Consider the following 21,271-nt stretch of genomic DNA (forward strand, 5'->3'; position numbering starts at 1 on the left):
GAAAGAGCCCGATAGGACTCTCAGGTTTGGGTACAATGGGGAAGTTGGGAAGAGAAAGCGCATGTTTATCTCGGCCTCATCACCAAAGGGTGCTGCAAAGACTGAAGAATACTCTCCAGGGAACCCCTCGCTTGACAAGAAAGGAATACTTTGTTTTTCACCAACCTGAGATATGTATCCTGGTTTGACATGTACCCCTGGAGTATGTGGACTCCAGTTACCCATGCAGTGACATACTTAACTACCCCAACAGGGCTTCAGAACTCACCAAAGAGCTTATAAAACAGCCCTTAGTGAGGCCTGAAGCCTTCAATTAAATTAAACTGTGAGAAGTGAAGCCCTGATACAGTACCAACTCTGAGCAATCTGCTGGTCAGGGGTCAGTGAGCAGTCTGGGCTGTGCTGTGCGCCCTTTTGGGAGGAGTCTGAGACACATGCCAAAGGCCAGGGTCAGGGAGGGAAGGCAGTTCACCGTGGCCAGAGCTCTGGTCCCACTTACTGTCAGGAAGAGTCATTTCTGAGAAGGGGGATGCAGTGGCATGGCCCTCTCCACTGAGGCACTCTCACGGCCCCATACCATCCCATCCCTCCCCAGGCCACAGTTTGGGAAGAGAAGGGGAAGGCCCAGCTTCAGTGCAAGGACACACAGGCCCCTTGTTCCCCAGGAAGGCTGAGCTTTGGTGTCAGGGCCAAGTGCCAGGTGGGGGAGAACCCTCAGGCTACAGCTTCTTCCTCCCTGGAGGTGTGGGAGTGCAGCCAGGAGCTGGGGTAGGGGTTGAGGGAGAGATGGCCAGTTTTGCAGAGCTCATTCCTGGGGCTAAAGGGTGAGGACAGAGTGGAGGGTGTGGCACTGAAAATAAAAGAAAGATGGGGCACTGTCTCCATCCCAAGTCCTATGAAAGAAGGAAGCAGCAAAGAAAAACGGCCTTTCGGAGTCTCAGCCAACAGTCTGGGTGTCCTGGCTCCAGGCCTGTCCCTCCTCTGTGGCCCCAGCAGGGGGCACTGCAGCCCCTCTGAGGCTAAGAGGACTAACTCCCCACCCCCTTACCCCCACCTCAGACCTTGAACCCAAGGCCCATCAGGGTCATGCTCATCCCCCAAGACTCAGTATGCCACCCCTCTACCCTCTCCAGGACATGAAGCTGTGGCTGGAGGACACAGGGCTCCATGGAGGAAAAAAAAAATGGTTTATTTAATCAGAGAGCCTCTGAAGGCACCTGGTTTCTGTTGAGTATAAAAAAGGCAGTAAAATAGCAACTGCACAGGGCGGATTATGGGTAGGAACAAGGCAGGGGAAATGGGGGAGGGACATGGAGAGGTGGGGGGAGGAGGCACCCAGGGAGAAGAGGGGTGGAAATATCAGACAGGACCTTAGAACAGATAGTCCTGGCCCCTGGCCACCCCTGGAACAGGCAGACGAACAGACAGACAGACACACACATACACACTCAGCCTCTGCTGCCCTGCTCAAGCAGGGCTCAGTCACAGCCAAGTGTGGGAGACTGGAGCAGATGCAGAGCCTGCATCCCCTCCCTCGACTCTGACCCTCACTCAGGCCCACAATGTACCCACTGTCCATGCACAGAGGCTCCATCCTCAGGGCCCGGACACCGGGCCCAGCACAGGCCGTGAGAAAGCAGAAGTTGGCTAGAAGAGAAAACCTCCAGACCACCCCTACCCATCCCTGAAGGAGAAGGAAGGGGGTAGAAGCAGGCAGCCAGTGCAGTCCTTCTGTCCATCCACGGTCACACAATTGCCCGGAACAGGAAGGAGAAGACAGCCCCCAGCGCCAGGCCGAGAGACAGAAAGAAGGCCATGATGGCTCCAGCCGTCTCTGCCTCAGCCGGCTTCACCTTCCTACAGAAGGGAGGGCGAGGCTGCCTTAGGACCTCCCCTCCCCGTGCCCCGCCACAGCATCTCGGTTGGGGAAGACTTGCCTGAGCACCTGATTCTGCTGGTCAACCTATTCTACTTGTCCAAGCCCAAGCTGGCTTTTCCCTCTTGGGGGCCATCTTCCACCTTACCCTGAGAGCCCCTCTCCCACAACTCCACCTAAATAAGCCTGGGCCCCCCATCCCTCCACCACCCACCACTACACCTTCAGCCCAGGTGCCCCTCCCTGGCCGTTTCCTCCCTCAGCCCAGAAACCCTAAGCTCCAGGATCAGGGAGTCTCCCTCCGCCCTCTCTCTCTCTACTAAGTGTCCCCCACTGGAGCTCTAGACTCTGCCTTGTGCCACCAAGTTCTCTACTCACTTGGGCCCGAAGCACATGCAGAGACTGGCAAGGTACCCGTTGGAGAAGGCGAAGGCAGCCATGAAGAAGATGTACCAGGCATCGTGCTCAAAGACCACAGACAGGTAGCGGCGTGGCTGGACGTTGCACAGCAGCAGCAGGGGCACGAACACCAGCCGGGCCAGCACCAGGGTTGGCAGCCAGCGGCTGTCCTTTCCAGGCTGCGGGGGACCAGGTAATGCCTCAGCCCAGGCCGGCCTTGAGGGCATACCCAGGCCCCCACGGCTCTATCTTGGGCCCCTCAGGATCTGAATTGAAACTTCAAAGCCTTGTTACCCTTACGGGGTACGGATTGGGAAGGGGCATGGTGGAGCCTTCTGGAGGGCTGGAAATGTCCTGCATCTTGATTTGGGTGGTGGTTACACACGGGTGTGTGTATATATTTGCGTGTGTGTGTTCATCAAGCTGAACACTTAAGTCTTGTACACCGTACCATACGTAGGTTATGGCTTGGTTTAAAAAAAAAGCATGGTCCCCTCACCACCATACTTTCTTGGTTGTCAGACAGTCTCATGCTGGACTCTTCCCTCTCACAGGGACCCGGTGCCCCCTCCTTTCACTTACCCACATGGTCAAGGCTGTGAGGCTCCGGCCCAGCCAGTCAAAGATATTGAAAATCAAGAAACAAGACACAGGAATGAAGTAGTTTCCTGGAAGAGGAAGAGAAGGTTAGGGGATGGTTATTTATTAGGTCCAGAGAGGCAGATTTAGCAACCCTGACCCTCACCGGGGCTCAGTTTCCCCAGCTGTAAAATGGAGATGCTTCCAGCCCAGGGAAGGGCAAATGGACCAGGAGAATTTAGCTGGGAAGACAGCAGCCCAGGCTCCCCTTCTCGCCCACTCCCAGTCCTCCTCGAGGCCCTGTCTGCCCCCATCCTGGGAACCCCTGGTGTCCTCACCCCAGGCGCTGGTGCCCGCAATGCTGGACTTGACCTCAGCGGCCACGGCGGGAAACATCCCAATAGTGATCGTGAAGACGAAGCAGACGGAGAGAGCCGGGACTAAGATCTGGAGGAAAGGGACCCCTGTGTCTTCCTGATGATTGTGCATTCAAGAACCAAGAATCCCCCCCTACACACACACACACTGACACACACGGGAATCCAGGAGAGTGGCCAGTCTCAGGTCAGAAAGGAAGAGGACAGGTAGAGCAGGGGAGGAGGCGGGGAGCAAAGGAAGGAGAGAAGGAGGGTGAGGGGTGGAGGGCAGGACACCAGGCTCCACATACGTTTTTGAGGATGGCTCGGATAGAGTGGCTTTTGTTGGTGGGCTTAGAGTTGGGGGCTGAAACTTCGGACTCCCCTTTGCCTGCTCTTGGCTCCTCTCCTAGGGCGGGTGAGAGGTTATATAAGGATCTTCAAGTTGTGGAAAGGACAGAGCAACAGCAGATGGCACAAACATCCCTCAAAAGGGCTGGGTTGGATACCCCCTTACTCAGCGCCCAGCTGCATGCTAACACCTAGCCCAGACCTCATCCAAATCCCCACAGCTGGGTCCCCTGGGTCCTGACCTCTCCCAGGAGCCCAGGTCATGTTACGCCCTGTCCAAAAATCTGAAATTGCTTCCCACTGCCCTCAGGCATTCAGGGTCACCCGGGACCTCCCCCATTTTATCTCTCCCAGCCTTTATTCCCTATTGTTCCCCTCGCCCCACCCCTGATCCCTCTGGCCTCTGGCTCATTGCTACCAGCAAATACAGTGCACTCATCCTAGTCCTCTGCTCATGCTGCCCCCCAGCCCAGCAGGCTGGCCTCCACCCCAGCTTCCTCAGGCTATTCAGACCTTTACTAATGAGGTCCAACTTGGTCTCCTGCTCCCCTGGCCCTTCGAGCTTGAGCTGCTGATAGTAGCGGTAGAATTCCTATCAAGTGAGGGAGACAGGGGAGGTGGATTCAGAAGTGGAATTCCCCAGCATCTCCACCTCCCTCATGCTTCGGCCACTGAACACCCTTGGTTTGGGGCCCTGGACCCCCAGACCCTAAATCCCAGCTTTCTTCATTTGCTCACCAATCGGGGCAGGCCCAGGTAACAGATGATGGTCAAAATAATAACCACACAGGCTGTGATAAAATAGCCGAAGGCACTTGTTGACAGCTCCGAGCCACCTGAAGTGGAGGGTGTGCGTGATCAGACAGGCCCCACTCCCTCCTCCCCACGACAACCAGAGTGACAGGCAGACAGATAGCAAGACTCACTGGCAATGGCACAGATCATGGCCACCGAGGCGAAGAGGCCTGCCAGGCCCTGGCCACTCATGATGGGAGCCGTGTAGCTGGCTGGCAAGAGGCCTGCCAGACCGAAGAGGCTGCCCTGCAGGATGGCACCGAACGCTGGGGGAACAAGGCAGGCATCAGCAGGGGAGGGGGAGCAGGGGGGGACTCACTTCTGCTGGAGACGGTTGGGGGCCCCTGGGAAAACAGGTCCCTGTGATTCCCGCTTTACTCCCAGTGAGTCTTTTTTCTTTTTAAAGCTTCAGTGCATGGTTGTGGATGCTAGTAGTAAGTGATTTACGGCCACAGTACAACAACTGACAGACAGGTAAGGTGGTTTCATGATGCGGAAACGAACCCGGGCTGCGGCAGTGACAGCGCCGAATCTTAACCACTAGACCACCAGGGCTGGCTCTCCCAGTGAGTTTTGACGCTGAGCGGCCCTTTTCTCTGTCCCCATTCCCAGCCCTGGCCCACACCTGCTCAGGCCTCTGAACCAACCTGACTGCCCATGGCACGCATCTCCTCCCAGGGGAGGAATGGGCTCCTCTCTGGCTGACTGTGGGTCTGAGAGAAGGGTAGGGGTGTTTGGGAAGATCTCTGCCCCAGGTCCCCTCCCAGCCCCACTTACAATTAATGAGCATGATCTTGATCATGGTGATGACAAAGAAGGACAGAGCATCCAGGTGCACCTTCACCAGGATGGCAGTGAACAGGAACACCAGCAGGATGGCCACCAGGCTGCCCAGGATCCGAACAGCCTGAGGGATCCTGCCAGAGGGGCCAAGGTGGTGGAGAGGGGTGGTTAAGCCAGGGCCTCGGCCCAGGGAGCACCGGGGGCAGCGAGGGGCCAGGCTGGGGGCCCAGGCGCTCACCTCTGATGCAGGAAGGAGTTAAGGCAGGTGAAGACCAGCAGGGGCAGCATGGCACATAAGGTCATGACATTGTTGAAGATGGCACTGAGAGAATTCCGCTCTGGAGAGGGTGCTGTGGGGGGTGCCAAGGTCTGGATGTCCTTGCTCAGTTCAGTGACCGAGGACACATTCTGGGACTGGTCCAGGCGGTTTGTGAAATACTGCGGGGAGTGCAGAGAGGAGTGTTAAACCTCTCTCCCTGTGTCCACGAGTGCAGATCCAGGTCCCATGTGCCCAGTGGACATGCCCGGTCACCCCAGTCTCACCTGAGTGGCTGTCATGAAAAAGTTCCAGGGAAGCAGTGTCCCCAGGCCCAGCATGAAGAAGATAAGCCAGACGGCTTTGTACCTGGAGAGGGGTGAGGAGAGGGGGCCAAGTGACGCACCATCCCCCCTTCTTCCCAGATCAATCCTGAGGTAGCCCCTCCCTCCCTGACCTGCAGACTCTGTGCTTGTGTCCCCCTATGGGTGAATCTGGAGAGGGGAGTGTCCTGGGACAGGGAGAAGGGCACAGACAAATCCAGAGGGGAAGGGGCACCAGGGACACAGGACTGAAGGGCAAGGCCAAAAGGACCTTGGTTCTCAGCCCCAAAGACTCGGGGGACCCTGCAGGCTTGGGAACCAGTGTGACCCACACATCCGGAGGTGGTTTTGGAAATTCTGCTAAAGGCTAGGGGTGGGCTGGATGAGTGAGAAAGCAAACAGCAAGTGTTTTCCACCCCCGCTGGGCAGGCTGGAAGTGATTATGCCGTCTGGGCAGGCCCTGTGTGGCTCCCCAAAGAGGATTCTGAGGTCAGGAAACTCCCAGACCATTCTGGACCTAGCGGGGCAGGCAGGGTGACTTGGGCGGCTGGGAAGTGAGGGAGCTGTTTTTTCCTCGGCCCAGACAGAACCGGCTTTGGAGGTCACACCACGTAGGGGAAGGCAGGAGGTATGGGGCCACTGGGCGTCATCTGGGCCACAGAACGCAAATAAGCACCGGCCCAGCTTTGGCCAGGGCATGCCCCAAGCCCTATACCTCAGGGCCTGTGTGCAATGGAGCAGCTCCCCCCAGGCGGCCCTGGGCCCTCCCTCCATGGTCTCTAGATGTGCCTGTCATTCCCTCCCCGCTTTCTTCACAAAGATGACCAGGGGGCGAAGCCCAAGGCAGGGAGGAGACAGGTCTGGTCATGGCGCAGAGCCTGGGTGACCGCCCCAAGAGGGGACATCTGCCAAGGTCAGAGAGGATGGAGGGTCAGAGTGGGGCTGGGGGAGGGCAACAAGGTGGATGGAGACGGGAGAGGGGTTCGGAGAAGTGCTATCAGAGGGGCGAGGCTGGGATGGGGTGCGCAGGCAGCCTGGGAATGGAGCAGCGAGGGGGGTAACCAACCCGAGGCCTGTACTTACTATGTCTCCTTAAATTCTCTCCCATCTGAATAAACTTCACCTCTATTTTACAGATGGGAAATGGTCCCAGAGAGATCAAACCAAGTGCCCAAGGTCCCACAGCCAGAAGTGGCTTAGTTCTGTGGCCTTTGGCATAGGAGGGAGACAGGATGGGCAGGGGAGAGGTGATGCGGTCAGGGGGCCTGAGTTGAAGGGGTTTTGGACCCCAGGCATGGCTTCATCAACATTCTTGGGTCCTAGACTCCTTGGGGAACTTGAAGCAAACTACAGCATATTTCCCCAAAATACATATGCATGATCGCAGTTGCACAATCACAGGTGCTGGTCTAACCTGAGGCAGTTCATAGGCTCCAGAGGTGGGGATGTCAGAGGAAGGTCAGATCAGGGACCAGGGTGGGCCAGGGTCATCTGAGGCAGAGGCCCCAGGGCAGCCCCGAGGGGGAGGGCTGTTCTGCCAGATGTGCTCTGGAATGTAGGATGCTGGCAAATGTCTCCCCAGGGGGAGGAGCTGGAAGCCACTGGCTGGCTGGAGAGCAACAGCGGAAACACTGACAGGCCAGGGAGGGGCTGCCACCCACCCACCCTGGGTTTCCTGGCAGACACTCCAGCCAGCACCCAGCCAAGGCACACATGGTCCCCACCCCTGTTGCAGCCCTGACTCAGAACTACCTAGCTGGAAGGCCAGTTGGCAGTGGCAACCCCAAATTCCAAAGGACACCATCCCAAGTCCTCTGGAGACTCATTTCCACTCCCCTGGGTCCCCAGCTCAGGTCCCCCAGTACCTGTCCTGAGGCTGGTGACTGGTTGTCATGGTGACGGCGTTCTTGGTTTTGTCTGGCTGACAGCTCCCTTCCTCTGAGGCCTGCTGGGGGGAGAAATAGTGTGAGGCCCCATCTGGGCCCTGCTTCCCCACAGGCCTCTTCAGACTGGTGGGGGAGAGGTTGGAGGGGGCAGGGCAGACAGAGCAGGCAAGCTGAGGAGTCCAGAGGACGCTCTCCTGGCCCTGCCTCTCAAGACTGTTCAATCTGACCCCTCTGGCCAGTCCTGTTGGGAGCCCCTGCCTGCCCAGGCTCTACCTGGCTCCGGGCCTGGCCTGGCCGCTGCCACTGCTATTTTTATCCAGCAGCCGAAGCAGTCTGTAAGCTGGGAAACAGGAGGGTGGAGAGCAGAAGGGAAGGAGGAGGAAGCACGATTGAGAGGGAGAGAAAGACAGGCAAAAAAGGCAGGGAAGAGGATGAGAGGTCAGGGAGAGTCATGACAATGCAAGGAGGGCCGGGAGGAGGAAAACAGAAAGGAGATGGAGCCAAGAGGATAAGGGGGAGGGCACAAAACAGATCTGCAGGAGCAGCAGCCACAAGGGTGATGACCAGGCCAAGCCAGAGAGGCCTCCCTCCCTCCCAGGCCCCCATCTGCAAGTCTGACCTCTCCACCCTCCTGGGGAGTCCCTGGACTTATGCCTAGGGTGGCCTTTGGAGTCGGTCCCCTCCTGGAGGCACCCTATACCCCAGCCTGTCTGCTCTTGGCTCCTTAATCTTCCTTTCCAGTCACTGCCTGGAGCCTTCCTAGTTCCTGGCCAGTTTTCCAGGAAAATACTTGACAATGGGTGTGGGGACACAGCTCTTCCTACCACCTAGCCCGGCTCCTCCTCTGACCCCAGTCCTGGGCCCAGGGTCACTCCATCCCCCCTCGGTTCCTCTCTGACTCACTTCAGGCCCCTGCCCTCTTCCCTTTTCTGAGACCAAACTTGAAGAAGGCTGGAGGGGTAGGGGCACAGGCCTAACTAACCGCATAGTACCAAAGCTCCTGGCCTCCCCCTCAGTGTCCCTCCCCTGCTCCCTGCTCATGTAGGAAGAGGCATGGGCGCACCAGCAGATGACACAGCCTTCCCTTTGAATGGCATGGGAAGCCAGGCAGGCATGTGCTGGCGCGTTCCCCAATGGAGCCAGGTCTGCTGTTTCAGGTAAGGACCGGCTTCCCCGCCTTCCTGGGCTAGCACTCACCAAATGCCCAGACTTGCCAGCAGAAGGGTCGGAGCAGAGGGTGCCTGGGTAGTCCCTGGGAGGTGGTCCTAGCTCAGGCTCAGGCAGCAGGCCGGGTCCATGGGATCTTCCTGGGGAAGGGTCCAGAGAGAAGAAATTGGCACAGGGTGTAGGAGAGAACTCCCCAGGCTTTGCTGTGGGAGGGAGTGTCCCCATTCTGAGAAGCCTCTCTCACACACACACAGGCACACGCAACCAAGGAGATAAAAACCAGCCCTGTAGTCTGAGAGATAAGAGACCCAGCAGTCTCAGCAGGGGAGCTAAGGGGGCGGGTCAACCCACAGGTGCAGATAGTGCTCCAGGATCCAGCTCGAGACAGACAGAGACCACCGCCAGACGCCACACCGTGAATGGGCTATTCTACCCCTCTCAATAATTCCTCTCAGCAACCCCCTGGGTAAACTCCAGACTCTCCAAAGGCCTCGTCGGCCCCCAGCCCACGACTGGGTTGTAAAACAGGGAGGGGAGGAACAGATCCACACATCTCCAGATGGAGGCAGAGGGCTCCTTTCTTTCATCCTTTCAACAGATTTTTACAGAGATCTCTGCATGCTAGCCGGGCACTGTTCTAGGCACGGGGACAGAGCAGTGAACAACAGTTTCTACATTTTCTAGAGGGATGAGAGCAAGAGGGCTCTGCCCTGGGATGTGGGCAGACAAGGCTCAGGACTCAGGTTTTCTATTACCTAGCAGGAAGGGGAACTCCCAGCTTCTCACCTCCGCACACCCTGAGCTCCAGCCCCCAGCCCCACAGGCAAGATTCCTGGCAATAAAGAGCAGGTGCAGTTTCATCCCAGATGGGAGCCTGGGGTGGAGAGAACAGAGTATCTCCCTTCCTCAGTAAATCTGCCTTAAGCTCAGAGAAGTATTTATTTCTACTCTCTCCGCCAGCGACACCCCTGCTCTCTGTTTTCAGCAGTTCCCACCCCAGTCTTGGGCACAGTTCAACTCCAGAGCAGCCCCTCTCCCTGCCCACATCTTGACGTTCAGCTGGCCAGGTGTTAGGTTCTTGTCTGCCTTTGCCCAGCAGCAACTGGGATCTGATGCGAGCTCAAAGCATCTGCTGTCCCTCCAGCCACGCCTTGGCCTGCTGAGATGGGGCCCTGAAAGCAGCCGCCAAATAGCACCTCCCTACTCCCAGGCCAACACCTCTCATGTACCCCAGCTTCTAGACAGCCCTTGTGGTAGCATCAAATTCTCCGCTCCCCGGGATCCTATATGGAGTCAGCTGCTACCCTTGCCCTCATGACCACCCATAAGCTAGTACTAAATTGTCTCCATGGAACAGACCAGGGAAGCTGAGGTTCAGAGAAGTTGAGTTACTTGCCTAAGGTCAGAGCGCTAATGAATGGGGGAGCTGGAATTCAAACTCAAGGTGTAGCTTATCTTAGGCTTCTTGTGGGGTGGGGAGCAAGGTACAGAGACTGCTTCCCAGCTAGCCCTGTACTATACTGGGAGGTGAGAGTTCTCTACTCCAACTAAGGGGGAAAAATAAGGTGGGGGTCGAGGTCATCTCCAGCCTGACTTGAGTGTCCCACCCTATTACACATACTTCTTGGCATGGAGAGCCCGCACAGACAGGAGGACAGATAGGAGGGTCTGGAGGTTACCGAGAGGATCGATGCGGCAAAGGAGTGACTCCAAGAGGGGTGAGGGGCAAGGGTGGGACCTGCCCTCACCCACCACTGCTCTCCCCTGGGAAGAAAAGCTGGGGGGGGGGGGGGGGCATGCATCCTTGACCTCTCTCCAGGAGTAAATGAGCACGCGCCCATGAAGAGGAGGCCACGGACACGAATTCGGCCAATAAAAGGCGGGAGTTAAAGAGACAGCTCTTCCACCTCCATCCCGCGTGCCCTCATCCCCATCCCCACCCCGCCGCCAACCCAAGCGCAGTCAGCGGCGCGGCCCCTCCCCTGTACCAGCAACAACACTGGTCGAGATTAACCATCTACTCGCCCGCCCCTTGTGGAGGTCGGCTCAGCGACAGCCGGTTCCAGGCGCAGGAACCAGGCCTTCCCCGCAGGGTACTCCGCCGCGTCCCACGTGCTGCGCAGCTCCGCGTGCTCCGCACCTGGGCAGGGGGAGCCCCAACTGCCGCCTCGCTCCCGGCCGCAGAGCTGCCAGGCCCGGCCTCCCTGCCTCCTGGCGGGCAGGAGGCGGCGCCTTCCGCCCGCCGGTCCCCTGCCCCCAGGCCCCGCTCAGCACCTGCAGGGAAGGAGTCCGGTGCGGAGATCTGCGTTCTCTCCAGGCCGCTTCCCGCGCCCGCCCGAGCACATTCAAACCCGCCCCCCGCCGGGCCCGCCCCCGGCGCACCCCAGCGGCGTCCGCTCCCCCCACCAACGCCGGCCTCGGCCCCGCCCCCGGCCCGGCCCGCCTCTGCCGCTCGCTTGGCGTCTCAGGATGCCTAGGGACCCGCACCTGGGACCCTGCGCCCCCAGGCCGCCGGGCCCACACCTCGCGGTGTGATTTCTGTAGACAGGACCTATTTGGGCCCTGCCACACTAAACCCTGCCCCATCAAGGAGCACAGGGGACAGGAGGGTACGCGCCACACTGGGTACCCCTAGTCTCCTCCGCGCTGGGGCTAGGTGAACTCCTACAGAACTCCCCTCGGGGCTCTCCCAGGGACAAACCTTCTGCTCACACAGGCCCCGACGCCCCCACGTCCCTGCTCCATCCCAGACGTTCCGTTATCACTCCCCAAACCCCCTCCCAGCCACTTTCTCCCACACTGTGCCTTTTTCTTTTTCAGCACCCCCTCCCTTTTCATGTCACTTTCTTCCTTTCAGATATGTCCTCTGCCCCCCCCCCCCCCCCCCCCCACCACGCCGTGGGATCCCTCTGACATAATCAGGCTCATCAGTGACCTGCATGGTGGGTTTTCCTACCTTGTACACACAGAGACCCGCACACCCACACACACCACCCACCACTTTGACTTGGAGGAGGAGGTGTGGCTCGGGGGGGGGGGGGGGGGCCGGTAGAGGCCCAGCCCTGTAGACCCCTCATGATTCACTCTTTCTAAATCCAGAAGTTTGGAAAAGCTGAGGCACAGTTGGGGATGGAAAGAGAAAAGGCCAGGAACAGCCTTACATCCTGAGTGAATCCTATTGTCCTGATACTCAGAGGCAGATGCTGAAGCTGAACCCACATCCTCCACTAGCTGAGGAGGAAGGGAGTGGGCATCCTGAGGAGTGGTCAGTCCTTCTTCCACCTCCAAGGGAGGAGGAAGGATTCCTTCCTTTTCTGTTGGTCAGTAAATCTGGGGGAGAGGGAGTCACTGCCCCTGTGGCAGCCCTCAGTGCTGGGGGACAATTCAGAGGCTGGAGAGGGTCTGAGGAGAGAAAATCTGGTCCAGCACCCCCTATCCTCACTCCCGTGCCCGACTAACCAACAGGCCGGTTTCCTGGAAAAGCCACAGACACTAATTAACAATTAGGCGTACTAACACCACGGGATAAGGCAGAGTCACACCCTTTCCCCAGAGAACAGATGGGCCTTGAGGGGAAGGGTAGGTTTTCCACTTGGAGTCAGCGCACTCTCCCCAAGCTACTCCAGGAGGGGTATTCCCAGCATTCTGGCTCCACACCCCTCAGAGACATGACACACCATCATCCCCCAGACTTCAGCAAACAGAGGGCAGGAAGAGGGCTATATATGGTATTTTTCTAGACGCTGTCCCACGGCTTGAGGGCAGCGTCATGTGTGGGTCTACCCCTGCTACCCCATTCCCACCCTGTGTTTGTCCAGTCTCTCTCTCTTCCCGCCTCTCCCCTCTTTTCTTGGCCCCTGTCTCTCTCCCCACCTTCATTTCCTGTCTCAGGGCCTGTGGGGGTGGCAGGCCTTAGTGTTCAGACAGATCTGCCAGACATGGCCAGGCTGGTGGCCAGTGGCTGTGCAAAGGGGGCTGGAAGTGGAAAGAAACTGGAGGGAAGTGGTGAGGGTCCCAGGCCAGACAGGGGAAGGCTGGTTCCTCTCCCCACCTCTGCTGAGGCTTGGCCCGCTCACTGGATGGCAACAGCCAGGGCTGTTATTGCTGGAGAGAAGCCCATCTGGCGCTCGCCCTGCCAGGGCCCCCCCCCCTCCCCCGCCAGCACCCTCCTCCCCGCTCCAGAGATGCCTCCCTGGGCAGAGATGGTTGCTGGGTACCTGGGCCCCCTGCTGGACAGTCTCAGAGCCCCAACTCACATGGGTCTGTGCCCAAAGTGTTTCTAGCCAGGCCCGGCCAGTCCTCATCACCTTCTGCCCAGTCTTCCGGCTCTCTCCCTCCCTGGGCTCCCGGCACAGGAGTGGGGTGGGAAGGGCTGCACCCAACCCCCACCCTCTTTGAGATGGTGACGCACCTCACACAGAGTCCTATCTTTCCAGCCCTGTGTGCATCTGTGTGCACCTCACGCAGAGTCCTATCTTTCCAGCCCTGTGTGCATCTGTGTTTGCTCAGCTGAGCTGGCAATATGTCACCCGCACATGTCTCATGGCTGTGTACATACATGGGCAGTTGCCTTTGTGGCCCGGCTGGGACTAGGGAGAGGCCAGGGAGGCAGTCTGCCTGAGGTGCAAAACCTAAGAGGGTGCTAAAAAATTCAGGAAGCAAGATAAATATCTGAATGCAGTATTCTTAAAAATCAAAGATAATGCCAAAAAATCCATGATGAATAAAACATCAACATTTAAAATAAAGACAGGATCCAGTCCTCTCAGGATCCAACTTGGCTCACTTCCCTGACCTTATTTGTGGATGCTCTGGGATGGCTATGGGGGTCAGGGCTTAAGAAGACTTGACTCTTGGGGCCGGCCCCGTGGCTGAGTGGTTGTTTGTGCACTCCAGCTTGGGTGGCCCAGGGTTTTACCGGTTCTGATCCTGGGTGTGGACATGGCACCGCTCATCAGGCCATGCTGAGGTGGCATCCCACATGCCACAACTAGAAGAACCCACAACTAAAAACATACAGCTATGTACCGGGAGGCTTTGGGGAGAAAAAGGAAAAATGAAATCTTTAAAAAGAAAAACAAACAAAAAAAGATGACTCTGTTCACTAGGTCTGGACTCGGTTTCTCAGCCCTTTGCCCTTACCCTCTGCTCTGAGCGGGTCTCTGACTTTTGAGGCATCTGTATGTGGTTTGGGAGGACAGCGGTCTACTTGTGGCCTGCCGCCTTTAAAGTCGAAGAGAGAAAAGTTACCTCCCTCCCCAGAGACCGTACATTCCGTCTCCATAGATATTCCCCCCTCCCGCCCCCCGGGTTCCCGGCTCCCCTCTCTCCGCCCCGCCCCCCGCCTCGTCCCCCGCGCTCCTGCTGAGACTCAGGAGGGGGAGTCCGCAGTTGGGGAGGGAGGATGGCAGAGGGGACGGAAATTCTCTGGCCGGCGGGTCTCTGGTCCTCTCCTGGCCTCCTACCCGGTGGGCTGGGGCCGCGGCCGTGGCGAGAAATCGCAGCCCGCGCCGGGTCTGAGCCGGCTCTGCCCCGGGGTGGGAGAGGGACTGCCAGGGCGGGACGGAGCCGCCGCGGAGCTGCGCGGGAGGGGGACGGGAGGGAGGCCGGCAGGAGGGAGGTCGGGAGCAAGCACAAAAATGGGCGCTCGAGATCCTGGAGGGGAATGCGGTTAGGAGACCCGGGGCTTGAACAGCTTTCACTCCGCCCCCAAACCCCTACCCCGGGTCGCCTTCCCGGGAGGGGTGAGCACGTGCGCTGGCTTTTGAGGACTCCATGGGGAAGCAGATGGTGCCGAGGGGTGGAGGGTCGGGGGTCTGACGGAAAGCCCAGCAGGGCTGGGGTGGGGGTGCACAGCTCTGGTCTTAGCGGTTACCTCGGGCCAAGCTTCTGACGAGTTTGGGGACAGGATAGGGTCCTGTGTCCTCACTACCCCCTCGGCACCTAGAGCCCAAGACTCGCTGGGGTGGGCCGGAGCAGGAGGACTGTTGCATGGGAACAGTAAGCAAATTATCCGGAGGCCAGGGCGCAATGCAAATGCATCTGACTACTCTTGCTTGACCCCTGAGGGCCCTCCCTTTGGGAAGGGGAAAATGATGAGGTGAATGCCTCAGGTCATTCCCCCCGCCCCCCTTCAGGGGCAGCGTGCCCCTCAGGGACATGCGTTTGTGCCCCACTCCCCTGGGTGGCTGCCCACAGGCCCCTTAGCAAACAACTCTCCCTCTCCCCACCGCCGTTAGCTGAGAAGGGTCTCCAGCTGGCTGAGGACGTTTTCTTCCTTAGCTTGAGCTGGCCAGCCCAACCTTCTCCAAGTCAGACCCAAGACCCCTGGGTCACAGTGTGACATACCGACTGAAGGGAGATAAGGATTGAGGGGCAATGGGATAGGTAGCAAAAGAAAGCCTTGAGTTGTTTCTCCACCCCACTGGTGGCTAGGTGAGATTGTCTTGCCGTGTAGGAGTAGAGGTGACAAGACCCTCCAAGGTGCCCCAAGAATTCGAATCAACAAGTATTTATTGAACACCTGCTACATGCTGGGCTTTAGGGAATGGGACTGGCTCCCTAGGGAACCAAGGTCTTATTTTGAGGTACTGAGTCTGGAAGACAGGTTGAAATCTCTTCTCTCAATTCAGCTCAATTTTCAGTTGTCCTTGGCATAAGCGTTGTCTATCACGGGACCCCGCATCCCCGAGTGCTGGGGGTAGGGGCGAGTGAGTTCCTCTCTGGGCTCAGGCCAGAGGTGGTTAGGAAGGGTCTTGGGAGGAATGCAGGGGGAGGGAGGGGTAGTGATGGGTTTCCCGTTCGATGCAGGGCATCCTTCCAGTCATTTCCGCTGGGAGTGGGGAGGCATGTCCTGGTCTGACCCCTCATGCTCAGTCCCCCACTGGGCAGGCTGTGGCCAGTGACAGTGCCAGGACTGTCTCACTCCAAAAGAAAGCGGTTCAATGAATACAGCTTCTCCCAGGACTTGTGGCCTCATTTTTGGGGGGCTAGCCTCTCCCTCCTCTCAGAGTGGGCTACTCTGGAGGCCTCCCCAGCATCCGGCGGGTGTCTCTGGCTGAGGATGAACAACAGACAGCTCAGCAAAGCCTCTCGCATGTCCTGGGAGGCCAGGCGGCGAGCCAGGTGGCGCAGCAGGGGCAGGAGGTGCCGGCGGGCCAGGCGGGCAGCGGGCAGCAGCAGGCGGGACAGCAGCGTCCGCAGCAGCAGTGGGAGCAGCGGAACGGGCATGGCCGCTGGCCTTGAAGGCAGTGCAGACTCTAGGCTTGCCTTTGCCACTCCCTCCTCACCTGGCAAAGACAGGGGGTGGGCAGGATTTCCCTCCCTTCAGTTTACACCCTCACGCTCCCCAGACCTTAATTTGCGGGTCCGGTTTTGCTGTCCTGAAGCCCTTTCTCATGGCAGGGCAGCTGGGGAAGGAGGTTTCTCCCCATAGCTAAGGAGAAGCAGAGCCAAAGCCACAGTAAAGCTTGCTGACACCAGCTTCCAGGGGCTCCTGCTGTTCCCTGGTGACCCTCAGTCACCTGGCATTCCCCAGCCCCTCTCCCCCAGTCCAGCTGAAGTTCTTCCCCAGGCAATTCTAAGTTTTCTTTTGAGGGCCCTTGATCACCCTGACCTACACTTTTTACCCTCCCCATCCCCTACTCCCACACTCCCTACCCTCCCCGTCCCCCACTCCCACCGATCCATCCATCCATCCATCCGTCCATCCGTCCATCAGCAGCAGCTCTCACCGGTCAGAACTGCTGCTCAGAGCCGATCTCTGGCTGCATTTGCCTGCGGGAGCACAGCCTCACTGGACGCTGCACAGGACTGCCCCACTCAGCTCAGTCCCACCCAGGACAGCTTGCTGGGCCCAGGGAGCCACGAAAAGACAGCTGTGTTCTGCCACCTGGTAGATGGAGGGGAGGGGGCAGCTGGGCTGGCAGAAGTGGAAGGAATTGGAATGCAGGAATTCTTCCTGCTGGGGGCAGACCTCGGAGTTGGAAGCCAGACTGCACTTTCTAATGGTGTGATTTTAGCCACGGTGATTCTTCTGGGCTCCAGTCCCCTCTTCTGTTACCTCAGTAACTGGGAGGAACTGGGGAGAGTAACTGGAATGGGACAGTGTATGAGACCCACTGGCCCAAACCTCAGAAGCTGTAAGGCTGCAGCCCAGACCTGCCAGACATGTCTGGAGTGGCTGAGACAGGGGAACGAGGACTGGGCAGGCACTTGTGGGCCCTCTCCTGGGGGTGGAGGAGTGGGGTCACCATCTGTCTCCTACCTGAGCCCAGCTGGACAGCTGGGCAGCACTCCCACTCAACGACAGGAAGAGCGATACCCGCTTCCGGACCCTCTTACCCACTTTCTTTACCCCAAAGATTAAATGAGGTTCCTTGTGATAGTGAGGTAGAGACAGTCTGGGTTTGTTTTGGTTTGTGTTGTTTTCAAATACCTTATTCTCCTACTTCATAACATGGGTTTAATTTCTGCCTTGCTGGACTCAGATGAGAAAATGGCCGTGTAAGTGTCTTGTAAGCTTCACAGGCATGGGACTAAGATCTTTATCGCCACCCCACCACCAGCCTCCAGTAGCATCATCACCATCTCCAGAAGTGTCAAAGACCGTGAAGAAAGAAAACTTAAACGTCAAAAAGGTCTGTCCCACTTCTACCTGGAGGAAGCAGGGAAGAGGAGCTGGAATATAGATTTATAGGTGTCGTCTTTCTCTCCTTCCAGTGGCTTCCTGAGGAGATGGGACGGCCACGTGTCATCCCTGCACTGTGCATGGCATGTGTGTTGAGTGTATCTGTTTGCCAAACCTGTGAGTTCATGATCTCACTTAGTTCTCACCACCACTGCAGGGGAGTGTTTATTATAACTACTGTACAGATGAAGAAACTGAGGTTCAGAGTGGTTACGCAACTTACCCAGAATCACACAGATAAATGGTTTGATTTCCTCCCAAACCTGTCCCTTCCTCAGGCTTTCTCATCTTTATAATTGGCAGCTGCATCGTTCTACTTACTCTGGCGGAAATCTTGGAAGTTATCCTTGACTTCTCTCTTTCTGTCACAGTTCACTACCCACATTAGTAAATCCTGGTGGCTCTACTTCTCAAATATTCAGAATCTCACCACTTCTCACCATGACTACCTTTGTCTGAGTATTCTTCTGAATTATTATAGTAGCTTCCTAACTGGTGTACTCGTTTCTCTTTTCCACACAGTGACCAGAATGATCTTTACAAAACGTGAATCGGATCCTGTCCTTTTTCTGCTCAAACTGTCCAGTGGCTCCCATCTCCCTCAAAGTTAAAGCCAAAGGCTTTGATTGTGACCTACAAGGCCTTAGGTGGTCTGACCTCCCCTGACGTCCTGATTCAACTTCTAGTCCTTGCCCCTCTCTCTCTGCTCCAGCACACTGGCCTCCTTGCTGTTCCTTAACTGTGCCAGATATGTTTCTGCCTCAGGGCCTTTGCACCTACTATTGCTCTTGCCTACAGGGCTCTTTCTCCAGGTATCCACATGGCTTCATCTCTCACCTCCTTCAAGTCTTTGCCCAAATGTTACCCATCCATCCTATTTAAAAGTACACTCTCTCCACTCCATCTCCTGCTGGTTCCTCTCCATCCCTTCCTCTGCTCTATTTGTCTCTGCAGCAAATCATTGTCTGACATGCTATATATTTTACTGCCTATCTTATGATTATCTGCCTCCTCCGCTAGAATGTAAACTCCATGAGAGTATGGAGTTGTGTCTGTTTTGTCTACTGTGTCCCCAGTACTTGGCAATAAACATTTACTATAAGAATAAATAAACAAATAGAGGTTCTGTGTTGGGATCCACCCAGGCCTGCTTGTCCCAGGGCCTGTGCTGTTGAGCCCCAGAGCTCCATGGATCCAAACACATTCCTAGGATGTATGTAAGAACCCTGTGGGCCACAACCAGCTGGGAGAGAGCCTCTTGGAAGGGAGGAACTGACCACACTGAACTTAGGGTAGGGCAAGTCAGGCCTTAATGGTTCTATTTGGAAACCTCCGAAATGTGTCATCTCCAGGGACCCCTGGAGGCCCTGCCGTGCTGGCCCAGATCTGCAGTGGCCGGGATCTTGGGTAAATCACACCCCTCGGGTCCCAGACTCAGTTTCCACAGCTGTGGGATCTTCCAGCTGTGAGATCTTTGGACTCTGGGCCTCGGGCCGGACTCTTGCCCCTCCCTGCACCCTGTGAACAGAGCGTCCAGGGGTCTGGACAGTGAGGTGGGTAAAGGAAACAGGATGTCGTCTCTGGTAACAATGGGGGATCTCTGAGGGGGTTGGGAAGGGAGGTGGGGAGGGGCAGCAGCTGGGTGCAGGGCTGGTGGGAGTCTTAGTTTACTCTCTGTCCCCCACCCTGTCCTGGGATAAACTCTTCTCTCCACTTCCTTCCTACCCTCCCCTCCTGCCCCAGACATTTTCTCTAAGGCAGAAAGCCAAGGACTCTGCTAAAGATTTCCTCAGCCTTTCCTGGAAAAATAAGCATCCTCTCTGACAACAGAGCTGCCATGGAGCAGTTCCTGATTTAGCTTTGTGTGGCAGACCCTGCCTACTCTGCCCTGACCTCTGCCTTTCACTCTGTCCTGGCCAGGAAAGGGCCAGGCCACTTTGAGGAAATTGGCCAAGCCTCCTGTTCCTCAAAGTCAATTAAAAACAAAAAGTGTCTGGATGCCAGCTTGTGAAGTTGAGGCCTGTGGGCTTGGCAGTAAGTGACCCCTGACCCCTGGCCTCGTCCTCCCTGGTCCTCTTCCCAGATCCTCTGAGCCATCTAGAAGCATCCTGGGGGCCCCTACCACCCCCATATATACGCATTGGTTAATTGGGCCACTTACGTCAACAACAAGCCTCGAGTGCTCCCTGTGTGCCAGGCCTGTGCAAGGTGCCAAGGACACAGTGGTGAACAGGAGAGACACCCCAAGAGTCAGTGGAGTGACAGACACGCAGCTGGGTAAACCGAGGGTGGGGTGGCGAGAATTGTAGTAGAGCTGATGGGTTTTCTCAAGACCTGGGCGCACGGGGTATCCTGTTCCTCCCACACCTTTCTGCTTGTTCCCATCCCGGTGTCCAAAGCACTCTCCAGGATGGCCAGTGACCTGCACAGGGAGGGGAAGTGCACTGGTCACTCAGATCTGGATTCACATGCGGGCTCTGGGACGCCCTCTCAGGGCCTCTCTGGATGCCTGAGCAGACTGTACATTGTACAACTTGGGGTGGGAATGACCCCTCTGGAGTTGTGCTGTGTGGCGGCCATCTTCCCTGAAATGGGAATTCTCGTAATACCCACCTCTGACAGGATCAAGAGATGGGCGAAGACTAGGTCCAGAGGTTGGCCCCTAGAAGGTGTCCAATAAACAGGAGTTTATTTTCCTCCATCTTTTTGGGTTTTCCTCCCCGGTACACCTTACATCTGGAGCCAGCCCCATTGTCTGTTCCTTGAAGATCTGCTACGGGGCACCCTGATGCTCATGAGCAGCCCCTGAGAGTGGAGGCTGGGGCTCAGTGAGTGCTTAAAGAATCGATGGAGGGAGGCCTGGGTTCCCTTGAGACCCTGGCCCCTGGCTGTGTCTTGTTTCACTGTCCTGTTGTCCCTTCTGGGGGGTCAGCGTGGCCAGGAGCGCTTCCTGGCTGTGGGAGGATGAGGGCAGTGCTGACCCCCATCCAAAGAGACCTGAAAAGAGACAGGGAGGCCTCATCAAGGGCAGGGAGTGCTGAGGGGAGCAGGCGTTGAAGAGCAGGTGCGGAGGCCAGCTAGGTGTAGGAAGCGTCGGTGGCGAAGGGCAGGATATTAGCCAGGAATTGGGAGTTCAGCCCTGTCACCCATCACAGCACCTCTCTACCTGCGACAGTAGCCCTGGCACTGTCCGTCCTGTGAAGATCTGAGACCTGAGTGTGGTCACAAATGAGAGAAGACTTTGTGACCTGCAGCTGCTCCGGGGTAAGAGGTGATGCACGTGGGAGGGACGGTCCCTTACCCTTGTCCACCATTCCCCTGCCCACCAATTCCAGGCAATGACAGACACACCGACAGGCAGTTGGGCAGTAGGACACACACAGATCTGCTCATAAGACGTGAAGAAAATGGATCAGGGAGTTGGATGTGGCCTGAAAGAGTATCTAGAGCTGACAGGTGGGGCCCTACCCTATCTATAAAAACAGTTGCTCTGGCTGGGGAGCAGGAGGCCCAGAGAGGGGCCCGTCCAGAATGCAGCCCATTGTCTTCGCTCAAACAACTGTCACTCTCCCCAGACTCAGCTGACAGGACCCGAGGTGGGAGGTGGGAGCCCTACCCGCTCTGGCAAAGCCTCGCAGGAACAGTCAGCTGCTGGGGCAGGACAGCTGCTCCCTGGACAGTGGGAGGGAGGCGCCTGGACCAAGGGGCTGGAGTAGGGGTAAGGAAGGACGTGCCTGGCATATCTGCTGTGCGGAGGGAGACCCACAAAACCACAGGCCCCGGAGGGAAACTAACAAAGACTGAGCGAGAC

At 57.3% G+C, this 21,271-nt stretch overlaps 2 protein-coding genes across 11 annotated transcripts; both read right to left on the reverse strand.

Annotated features, from left to right (window-relative positions):
• Positions 1-1,170: 1,170 nt before the first annotated feature.
• Positions 1,171-11,152, reverse strand: SLC29A1 (solute carrier family 29 member 1 (Augustine blood group)). 10 transcript variants are annotated; one of them, XM_046640230.1, is made up of 14 exons: positions 11,046-11,152; positions 8,802-8,911; positions 7,584-7,663; positions 5,683-5,764; positions 5,378-5,577; positions 5,134-5,273; positions 4,488-4,622; positions 4,300-4,397; positions 4,075-4,153; positions 3,522-3,619; positions 3,193-3,301; positions 2,858-2,943; positions 2,255-2,454; positions 1,171-1,857 (listed from the first exon to the last, which is right to left on the reverse strand). In XM_046640230.1, the coding sequence occupies exons 3-14, from the start codon at positions 7,610-7,612 to the stop codon at positions 1,746-1,748; spliced, it is 1,368 nt and encodes a 455-aa protein (XP_046496186.1). In that variant the 5' UTR covers positions 7,613-7,663; positions 8,802-8,911; positions 11,046-11,152; the 3' UTR covers positions 1,171-1,745. The 10 variants fall into 10 exon arrangements, with proteins under 10 accessions (XP_046496186.1, XP_046496185.1, XP_046496177.1 ...); XM_046640229.1 differs by having other exon boundaries at positions 7,584-7,666; XM_046640221.1 differs by having other exon boundaries at positions 10,912-11,049.
• A 4,182-nt stretch (positions 11,153-15,334) lies between these two features.
• MYMX (myomixer, myoblast fusion factor) lies at positions 15,335-16,652 on the reverse strand. The gene is made up of 2 exons (XM_046641395.1): positions 16,453-16,652; positions 15,335-16,060 (listed from the first exon to the last, which is right to left on the reverse strand). The coding sequence occupies exons 1-2, from the start codon at positions 16,478-16,480 to the stop codon at positions 15,747-15,749; spliced, it is 342 nt and encodes a 113-aa protein (XP_046497351.1). The 5' UTR covers positions 16,481-16,652; the 3' UTR covers positions 15,335-15,746.
• Positions 16,653-21,271: the final 4,619 nt, after the last annotated feature.

The sequence above is a fragment of the Equus quagga genome, chromosome 15 (genome assembly GCF_021613505.1).
Source record: "Equus quagga isolate Etosha38 chromosome 15, UCLA_HA_Equagga_1.0, whole genome shotgun sequence".
Taxonomy (NCBI): Eukaryota; Metazoa; Chordata; class Mammalia; order Perissodactyla; family Equidae; genus Equus; species Equus quagga.

Excerpts from the sequence above, each read along its gene's own strand:
- SLC29A1 (XM_046640230.1), bottom strand. The coding sequence starts at position 7,612 with ATGACAACCAGTCACCAGCCTCAGGACAG. Across the intron at positions 5,765-7,583 it reads AGTCACCAGCCTCAGGACAG|GTACAAAGCCGTCTGGCTTA; the intron begins GTACTGGGGGAC and ends ACCCCTCTCCAG. Across the intron at positions 5,274-5,377 it reads AACTCCTTCCTGCATCAGAG|GATCCCTCAGGCTGTTCGGA; the intron begins GTGAGCGCCTGG and ends CCCCTCTGGCAG.
- MYMX (XM_046641395.1), bottom strand. The coding sequence starts at position 16,480 with ATGGACGGATGGATGGATGGATGGATCG. Across the intron at positions 16,061-16,452 it reads ATGGATGGATGGATGGATCG|GTGAGGAGGGAGTGGCAAAG; the intron begins GTGGGAGTGGGG and ends TGTCTTTGCCAG.